We start from the raw sequence: 10,353 nt of genomic DNA, 5'->3' as shown, positions 1-10,353 counted from the left end.
CCCCCCGCCCCAAACCCAGCTCAATTCACCACAGCAATACAAAAAATTCAAAAATAAAAAAAGGGCGTTCTACTTATCATCAAAAAGATAGTATAATTAAGCAAAATCTATGGTTATGAACAGTACTCTGATTTTGCTCTTGGGAGCACACAATGCTTTTAAAAAAATACCACCTGCAGTTCTGCAGCTTTATGAGAAAACAGGCTTCAGCTTAGTGACTCCAGAGTGGAATCCTTCCATTTTAGCAGTTCCCACCATCAAAAATGATGTCTTGGGTCAACTTGGTCACCCTTGTTTTTACAATCAAGTCTACTGAATGTATGGGATCCTAGGTTTTTTTATGACTGCAAGAAGTATTTAGAGTTTTTGCTGGCATTTTGATGTATGCGTGCACTTACAGACAGTTGAACCAGCATGATGCAATAATTAAGATGTAATCAAAAGTAATCTGTACTGTTTATTCATATGGAACAGTGTTTCAACTTGTATGTTAGGATATCTTGGATCATTAGGATAAATTAACCTCCTAAGAGGTATATTGGGATATCCTTGAAATTAAATAGGTGGGTAAGTTTATTGTAAAGTCTGAATGCTCCCTTTCTCAAATGAGTATCGTGTTCTCTCTCTGTAGTAATGCTCTGGGCAAACAAATAGTAAAGTTACACACCAGGTGAGAAGTTTTACTTTATAGATAACGTAACAGAATTAAGAAAAATGTAGCAATTTCCGAAGTGCTTTGAATAGTAAAGGCAGTGCTTTCCAGATTAGCATTATGTAGCCCACTTACATCGTAGGGGGAGAAGAGTTAGATGTCAGATGAAAGTAAGCTACCTAAACAAGAAAGCAAATCAAAGATAGGAAATTTACATTCAAAGAGCTCTGTGTCCCAGGCAAGTTAGACAGTGTTACATTTGCATTTTTACTGACATAAAAAACATGTATACAAGATCACTGAATTCAGTAGTAGAAAAAAGGAGCTGCGTTTTTCTCTTCTAGAATCTGCTTTTGATGTGGTATCAAGTGTACTGCAGGACTCTGAACAGTTAGATCGCTTCTGTAAAACTCTGAAATGACCTAATTAAAAATGCTGAAGACAGTGGTTTTGTCCCTTCTTTACAGGTACTTTTAGTTCTGTTTACTTGGCTACAGCACAACTACAAACAGGGTGCGAGGAAAAAATGGCTCTGAAACACTTGATTCCAACCAGCCACCCTCTGCGAATTGCTGCTGAACTTCAGTGCCTCACAGTAGCAGGGTACGTGTGTAAAAAAAAATTATGATTGGCATGACCAAACTGCTCAACACTGTCTTGCTGTTCCGCATAGATTTATTTTAAGTTTTGGCACTTCGCTCGCTTTTTCATAACTGCAGAAATGTATATAAAAAGCATTACTGAGAGCACATAAGAAATGGAGTGTCTTACCTGCGATGGATGCCCTTTTCTGCTAGTCTCAGTTAGCGGATGGGGCGGTATTCTCCGTCTGAGAAGTTCCATGGTGTGTCTCTGAGATAACAAAAATTCCAGTTGTGAAACGCTTGGAAAAAAGAATCTCTTCATCAGAAAATATGATTTTAGGAATGAATACTTGTTGCCAGAGTGTGCTGAATAGCACCTTCTTAGAGGAGTTGGTATCATGAACGTTAGGTACTACATTTAATTACAGTGTAACTACAAACCACGGCCCCACAAATAACCTGTGGAGCCCTCATTGACAATTGCAGAACTCAAATGGAACACAGCAATGAGAGGCAACAGCATAACTACTGTCAAGGCTGCTGTCAAAACATAAATTATAAAAGAAAGCCCCACTGAAGTTTTTAAGAAATAAAGGAAAATAAACGTCCATCTTCTGGTCTTTATTAAGTGACATTACTTTTTTTCTAGCGGACAAGATAACGTTATGGGAGTTAAATATTGCTTTAGGAAAAACGATCATGTGGTTATTGTGATGCCATATCTGGAACACGAATCCTTCTTGGTGAGTCCCAGACTTTTTACGTGTAGTAAAACTTTTTAACTAAAAGCAGTTGCATAATTACACTGTCCAAATAATCTTTTCAGGACATTTTGAATTCTCTTTCCTTTGAAGAAGTGAGGGAATACATGTTTAATCTGTTTAAAGCGTTGAGGCGCATTCATCACTTCGGTATTGTTCACCGTGATGTCAAGCCCAGTAACTTCCTCTACAACAGGCGGCTAAAACAGTAAGTCTGTCCAGATGACCACGTTGTGATCTCATTCAGGGATGTGTGCCTTGGCAGAACAGAGTCAATTTGGCTCTTAGGTTTTTTTCTTTCCAGCTGTGTAACATGTGCTTAAGTAATAAAGCTAAAAAGGATTTTTTTTATTTGTACAACTTTTCTTTCTGTGTTTAGGGATTTGAGGAGGGAAGGATTTTATTTTTTCGTACTTAATGTCATATCTGCCTCACAGAGTGACAATTACCTGAAAAAATGAAGATTTTACTATTGAGTAAAAGTACTGCATTTTTTAATAAGAAAGAGAAGAATAAAACCAGTGGTTTTTTCAGTAAGAAAGCCAATAGTGACTCGTGGTGCCTTGACTGATATTTGTGACAGATACTCATGGATAGAGTAAAACTGATACAGATAAGACAGCTGGATTTAGGCTGTTTTTACCTTACATTGAATTAATGTTTATAACTGATAGGGTTGGGGTTTTTGCCTGCAAGTTACTATATTTAAAGACTAAAAAGCAAGGTACTTCTTTTTTGTGAAGAGCTGAAATGGATAGAATAAGGTACTGCTCCTATAGCTATATTGGTGAGTATTGTGCCATGTACTGTTGAGGCACTGAGGTGCTGGAGCATGTCCAGAGAAGGGCAGCAGAGCTGGGGAGGGGTCTGGAGCCCCAGGCTGGTGGGGAGCGGCTGGGGGAGCTGGGGGTGTTCAGCCTGGAGCAGAGGAGGCTGAGGGGAGCCCTCATCGCTCCTACAACTGCCTGACAGGAGGGGGGGAGCCAGAGGGAGGTTGGGCTCTGCTCCCAGGGAAGGGGTGATGGGATGAGGGGCAACAGCCTCATGTTGTGCCAGGGCAGGGTTAGGCTGGACAATAGGAAAAATTTCTTCCCCGAAAGGGCTGTCAAGCATTGGAATGGGCTGCCCAGGGAAGGGGTTGAGTCCCCATCCCTGGAGGTATTTAAAAGCCATGTAGCTGTGGTGCTTAGGGACATGGTTTAGTGGTGGGATGGCAGGGTTACATTAACGGTTGGACTTGATGATCTTAAAGGTCTTTTCCAAACTAAATGATTCTGTGACTGCGTAGTGAAAGTTTGTAGGGGAGACTTGATTATATTTTGCCAAACCACAATCTTAAGAATTTGAGAAATACTGATTTTTTTTTTATTTTTTTTTTTAAATCTGTCAGAATGAATTTGTGCTGTTGTTTTGCTCTTCCAGCATTTGTCCGAGCCTTAATCTCTACTTTGGGTGTGGAGGCCATGGAATTGAGTTTGTCTGAGACGCAGAGACAGATGGATTGTCTCTGTACGGGTACTACTCTGTTGTAGCAAGAAATAATTCTTTCAAAGATAGATCTGAAGTGTGAACTAATGTAGCCTTACCTGTTTGAAGACTGAAGTCAATTCCATTAGTATTGCTTGAAGTCTGGCAAAACTCTCAGCATTGCTAGTCTCGTCTGTCTTCACTGCTAGATTTGTGCCCCTGCTCTCGGGAATCTTGCGAGGGTCAAGTCCCTTGTACTTGGCTGAAGGTTCAGAGCTGTAGGACCAGAAGAACCCCAGAAAGGAGTTGCTGGGAATAATTTTTCTAAGACCATTGGAGAAAGTAGGCACTTGAGAAGATTTTGGGACAAGAAACAATGAAGTGAGATGGGTATAGGGTAAAACATTGAGGGGATAGGCAAGATAGGACAAGAGGAGGAGAAGGAAGAAAATGACTGTGATGCTGACAACAGTACGGATAAGCAACATATTGAGTAAAATGTGAAAGAAAGATAAGTAAACAGGCAATGAATAGTAAATTGAACTGATTGATGGATACATTGTGACTCCTGCCTCTAAATCTGTGTCTTTCAGGTATGCCTTGGTAGATTTTGGCTTGGCACAAGGAACCCCTGATACGAAAATTGAACTTCTCAAAACTGCTCACTCTGAAGATCAGCAGGGAAGTTGCTCGCAAAATAATCCCACCATAGCCTTGGGAAATGGGGTTTCTGTCAGTGTTACAGCACCTAAACAGATAGCTCAACAGTCAGCCTCAAAAGCAGCTGATAAAAGGTCCAGCTCACTTGCAAAAATACAGATTAAACAAGGAAGAGGAGGAAAGGTTCTCAGTCTTCTTCATTAATATTGTTGTATGTGTAATGTATTACTTCATCCAACAGGGGGAGATGTAATACTTGAACAAAAGTTGTGCATGCCTCTCTTGCAGGGTCCCGATGTGATGCACAGAATCACAGGTTTAGTATTAAAGTGGCTAGTTGTACGTAACCCTGCTGGCATCATTCACTCTGCTAGATACAATGCCGATGGCTGTACAAAACCCTAGCATGGGTTACTATTTAGACAGCCTTAAATCTTTTAAGTGACACGTACTGTGGAACTCCTCCCCAAGCCAATTATTATTCACCTACGTTTAGTTACTTAGTTGCGTAAGAAATGCAGGACAGATGACATTCAGATTGTCTTGGGGCGACTCTAAGGTGTGATCTGTTTTGTAAGCACATTTGCTGTTCTGTCTAGACCGTGTTTTCTTTATCCACAGTAAACTGATGCCTGAAAATGCTTTACCATGCAGCTGTTCTTGTTCTGTGTTACTTCACACTTTTTTTTTTTGTTTTTGAACTGTCAGTACCCAGCTGACTGTGTTAGATAGGATCCTTATTGTCCTCTGTGTTGGTATTATAGGAGGATTCTGTGCACCATTCTGTCCAGCGCTCTGTCTTTGGAGAGAGGAATTTCAATGTCTATAGTTCCACATACCAGGAGAACTCGAGTACAAAAGTAAGAAGTATGACTCATCAGTGAGGGCAATCTGTTACATATTTGAAAAATTATAGAACTGGTTGTTCTGCAAGACTGGACACTATTCCAGGATGCTGTGGAACTAAAAGGTTTTGAGCAGATTATTAAGTGTGTCTTTGCTGAAAGGCTTGAATAATTTTTCATTTTTTATTTCAGTCCCTTTTGAAACTCTTAAAGTGCTAGTTACATAGCTGTGTCCCTAGCTGATCTTGTTTGTATGCTAAATTAATCTTTTTTTCCTATACATGTATCTGTGCAACTAAGATATACTTAGCTTGTGAAACTTTTTTTTTATTTTGCAGTTGAAGCTGGGGAGAAAACTTGTGATAAAGATTTTTTCTGTACTTTTTGTAATTAGTATTTAATATGACAAGGGGGAAACACTAAATTTGAAGATTTGACCAACAGTGATCATCTTATTGTAGGATTAGATTTAGTGCCTGTGTGTTGCTGTGGGGTTTCATATACGTTTTCTTTATTCTCATGTTGAATGAAAAGAATTCTTGAAACATTATACTAACTTGAAAAATACTTGTAGCTTCAGAATAGCTAATATGTATTGTTTTATAGTAAACACTTGAAAATGTTTTCTGAAGGGGAAGGTGAGGAAATCAGGGTACTTAGAAAGCTCCAGTGTCTGTTTCATAGATGTTGTGATACTCTTAAAAAGGTTTGCCATCTTCTATTCTAAAATTGCAGCTTCTTGCTCATGAGCACCTGTTCAGCCTTAGTATTTGAGGAACTGGCCTATCTATATATAAAGGGAACCTTCTCAAATATGTCACCTTCTCTGAAATATCTACATTGCAGCTCATAAAACAACCAAAGATGGTAGATGTTTCATCTAGGAAGTTAGTAACGAAGAAGAAGATTATTTCTACCAAAGCAGTGACCAATGGGGCAGCCAGGAAGGCTGCCAGTGGTTGTCCCTCAAATCTGACCTGTGACTGCTATGCAACGGACAGAGTTTGCAGTGTTTGCCTTTCAAGGTAATTTGCTTTGATAATGTTGTAAAATGGTCTGCATGCTGTCAAGCAAGGTCAGAAACTTAGATTTACTAGATAGTGAAAGATCTGTGCAACTTTTAAAACACAGAGTATGCTCTTTTTAAACAAGAACAGTTCATGGAATTCATGGAATAATTGGTTCACTGCTCTCTGCAGCAAAAGATATTCACCATTAATGGTTCTTTGTTGTATTTAATTATCTACATACATGGGTTGTAGAAAATTGCTTGAGTTAAATACAACAGTTAGAGAAAACAATACATCAGTCTGTCATTAGTAGTTACCTAATAGGCCTAAATCATGCCAACGGTTTGGATTCTGGAAATCATGAAATGTAGAGTAAAAAAGGAAATATGACTGGTTTGTATTTGTTCATTTAAAAAATAATGCTTAAGTTTTAGTTGTAGATGGGTTAGAGAATCTTAATGACTCAGTTCAACTCCATCCCTCTGCAGTTAGTTTTGGTTATGATCTACTATTGCCTTTTAGACACACATTAAGGAACACAGATTAATGCAGAGAATTCTGCTTACTAGCAGAAGTCAGGGAACTGTGGGGTCCCTCTCTTCCCAGTCTGTCAAAATATGGTGATAGCAACTTCATTTCAGAAGTATAAAAAATGAATAAAGCACGGTTAGGCTGTTTACACATCTCACACAAGTATATTCTAAAAATAATTTTAAGCATTATTATAATTAGAACTTATTTGTCAACTTTTATATTCTAAACATGTTTGTCTCTTATTACAAGGTGTCAGCAAGTTGCTCCCAGGGCAGGAACACCTGGATTCAGAGCACCAGAAGTATTAACAAAGTGCCCTACTCAGACCACAGGTACTGCACAGCAGACTGGAATTAATGCCCTTTTCACTTTTGGATCCTTCTCAATTATGCATATCATGTTGTCTTTCGTATGGGAGGGTTTTTGTTTACAGTGAAATTCATTTCGTCATCCTTTCTAACACTTATCCAAGCATTTCCTGATTTTAATTAAAAGTTTATTATTCAGAGTAAGAACAAGTTAGCAATATGTTTCCTGTGTTTGAAACTGGAATATTTCTTTATTCATTTGAGGGGTAGTGCCCCTCAGAGTGTGTTAAAACAAAGCTGTAATTTTTATCAAGTTTCTTGGTTTACTGGCTTGTTTATTCAGGTAGAATCTTGAATAAATCTTGGGGAGAGAACATACCTTACACTTTTCTAGACAGATTGTCACATATAATTTGCTGTCATAGCAGGCATAGGTAATGGTATAATTGCAAATGTGTTTTGGAAAGCATTGATTAATGCTTTTTATCAGATTTTTTTTCCTTTATGCTACTGCTTTAAGTAGCTGATCTGTAAGTGTCATGATATTTTCTTGCTAAATTTTTAATTTCTCAGCATTAAAAACTATCAAGTTAATAAGTTTCAGTAGTCTGGGTAAATATCAGGGCAGAGCAGAGGGATGGTTAATGCATTAGTTGATGCAAGTAGGATGAGAGCGGTTGTGCCTACCTGGAGAATGGAGGAGCACTAAAAGCAAAGTTACCTGTTAAACATTTGGTGTAGGACCAGGAGTTTTGACTAATGAAAAAGGGGGATAAATACAAATGTCCTCAAACATTGGATTTAAAATAACAGGTTTTAGCCACTTCTTTGCTGAATAGCTTTTGAGAAAACTGTCAATTTTTGGTACTTCAAGCGTGTATACACACTCAGAATAGACTTTAACAATACATTTGGTCAGCTTATCCCTAGATAGCTTAACATTATTTGAAACCACGTGTGCTGTGGGTATGACTGGGAGTTCAAGAGGCGTGGCAGCCTGTTTGGAGCTTCTGTGCCTGTGCTGCAACAGCCAACTACATGGGCTAGAAGACATCCAGAAATCCAGGACAAGTTTAGACAATCTCCGAATCTGTCTAGACAGAATGTAGGCAGAAAGAAGACATACCTAGGAAATCTTGGACACATGCTAGTGTTAAATATGCTTTCAGACAGTTTTCTGTTCTCTAGGGTAATGGAGAGCAGGATTACAGAAAGTATGGGTAAATCTGGAAACCCTTGGGTGTGGCACAGACAGCCCTAAAAGTACTGAGTCAGTGGTGCCGAACTCCTTTAGTATATCAACAAAGGCCTTAATTAGAACTGAGTAGACTAATACTAATATTTATGAGATTATTTAGTATTTGTACTAACAAATCGTCTTGTCCGCTTCCATCTGGGACTGCTGTAGTCGCCTCCTTGTATTCCTGCCAATCCTACTGCTAGTTCTGGTCTCTCTGCTGAGACCAAGTTACCAGCTGGATCCAGCTGACTCTATCCAGAGCCACCTTAGTGCATCTGACCCAGGTTCACGGTGCAGGGAATACAACCTAAACTCCCAAATTGCTGTTATACAGGTCTAGGTACACTTTAACTTGGTTTGTCCCTCTGCTCCCCTTTCCTCGGTCTGCCTCACTAGCTGGATAACCCTAGACAAAAGCATAGAGAGGAATCGTGATTTTGATGTCATTGCACAGGATCTTGCAGTCTGCTGATGATCCCAGCTCTACAGGAATTGTAGGGCCAGGAGTTACTAGCCATTCCGGTATAGAACATCTATTAATTTCAGCAAGAGTAAAGTAATTAAACGTCTTTAAAGGTCTTGACCTTGATGACTCCAGCTTTCCCAACCACATACTTGGGGTGACGCACACCACCTCAAACAGATAGCATGAACTTTTTGAGAGTGATACAGTAATACTAAAACTTTTTTACAGGAACTACGAAGAAGATAGATACAACTTTTTTCCACTGTAAATTGTGCCAAATGATTAACTTGGATTTTTATTTTTTTTAATAAAAGACTTAAAATCTGGTTTTGCAACTGAAGTCAACTTAATACTTATTTTTCCCTAAAGGCCTATGCTAATAGTGTTTCTAACTAAAATGTCCAAATTAATTACTGCCTATTTTACAACTTATCTTTTTGAAGATAAGTAGAATGACTATGGCTTTATTTCCCAACTGTTAATTTTTCTCTTTAGAGTTTGAGAATCCTTCAAACTCTCTCCTTCACTTTCCTTGCCGTCTCTCAAAATGTGCACATTAGTGAGCCAAAAAATTATGGCAGACAGGTATTCTCATAACTTTCAGTATTAAAGTTTCCATCATGCTTTGGCGTCTATCCCCAGAGTACTCTCCGTACTCTTCATAACACAAAGTGATGAATAATTTCTAACTATTACAGTTCTTAGACTGGCTATCTTGTCAAGTGATTTCATATTAGAGAGGAACAGAATTCATAATAAGATACATTTTTTAGTATTGCCTAACTGTGGCAGCCTCAGTCCCAGAAAAATTCAGTTTCACATTAATTTGTGATTTATTTTTTATTTATGAGCTTTACGTAAGTTTTCTTCTGAAGCAAACTTAAGTAAGTATCAAAAACAGCCAGATTTTTACCCCCTCATCTCCCTGGGTGAAACAACCTCAAACATTGTTTTGGTACATTTTAAGTTTAGCAAGTTAATGGAATTACTCATGAAAAATTCTATGGAAAAGCTTAAACACTCCCTCTGCATCAAAGCAGGAAATTATTCTTCAATCTAATTATAGTAATTTCCACTGTTTGCTGAAGCGTTATCTCTGTAACCAAAGTCAGTAAGTAATTCAGACCATAACTTTTTCTCATAGAAACTTTTCAGCTCATAATTTCTCTTTAAAGAAAGTGGTGATTTTGTTTGAGATCATGAATTTAGTTATTAATAAGTTTGCTTTCAATTGCAGCAATTGACATGTGGTCTGCGGGAATTGTATTCCTTTCTCTGCTCAGTGGACGGTATCCATTTTACAAAGCAAGTGATGATTTAACAGCTTTGGCACAAATCATGACAGTTCGTGGATCCAGAGAAACCATTCAGGCTGCTAAAACTTTCGGTATGCAAACCTTAATTATGGGGAAAAGGGGAAAATGTATGCTTGGTCTGCTATTTAATGCAGTGACTTACAATCTGTGGGTTTTTTTTTTTTATGAAAATATATTTTTAGGTTTGGGAGTAATTTTGGAGGTAAATCACACTTTTTGCATGTAGAACACTAAAAGTACTAGTCTATATATACAGAGTTTTAAGAAAGCTTTGTATTTTTCTCTCTTGTAATTTGTATATGGGATACTTCATGCCATAGGTTTCCCAACCTGTCTAGTGCCTTTCACCAAGTCAGGGCCATTTGAGGTGAAATCTGCCAACCAAATGTTTTTTACTGGCATTTGGTTAGAATTCTTGAGACGATGTTTCTATTCCTGCAAAGTTTGCCCTGGAGGCTTAAGTCAATATGACTTAATATTTAGATGATGTAAACCTTACTTTCCCCCCCC

General features: G+C 38.3%; 1 protein-coding gene across 1 annotated transcript in view; it reads left to right on the top strand.

Annotated features, from left to right (window-relative positions):
* The window catches only part of CDC7 (cell division cycle 7), a 15,784-nt gene that overhangs the window by 4,426 nt on the left and 1,005 nt on the right, over positions 1-10,353 (top strand). The window contains exons 3-10 of the mRNA XM_009640633.2: positions 1,120-1,255; positions 1,886-1,979; positions 2,063-2,205; positions 4,058-4,307; positions 4,889-4,984; positions 5,816-5,994; positions 6,763-6,845; positions 9,765-9,914. Of these exons, the coding sequence (XP_009638928.1) occupies positions 1,120-1,255; positions 1,886-1,979; positions 2,063-2,205; positions 4,058-4,307; positions 4,889-4,984; positions 5,816-5,994; positions 6,763-6,845; positions 9,765-9,914 (1,131 nt within the window). The remainder of the gene's footprint in view (positions 1-1,119; positions 1,256-1,885; positions 1,980-2,062; positions 2,206-4,057; positions 4,308-4,888; positions 4,985-5,815; positions 5,995-6,762; positions 6,846-9,764; positions 9,915-10,353) is intronic.

This window comes from Egretta garzetta, unplaced genomic scaffold (genome assembly GCF_000687185.1).
Source record: "Egretta garzetta isolate BGI_Z169 unplaced genomic scaffold, ASM68718v1 scaffold706, whole genome shotgun sequence".
In the NCBI taxonomy this organism is placed as follows: Eukaryota; Metazoa; Chordata; class Aves; order Pelecaniformes; family Ardeidae; genus Egretta; species Egretta garzetta.
Note: the sequence above shows the minus strand (reverse complement) of the source record. Positions and strands in the feature narration are given on the sequence as shown.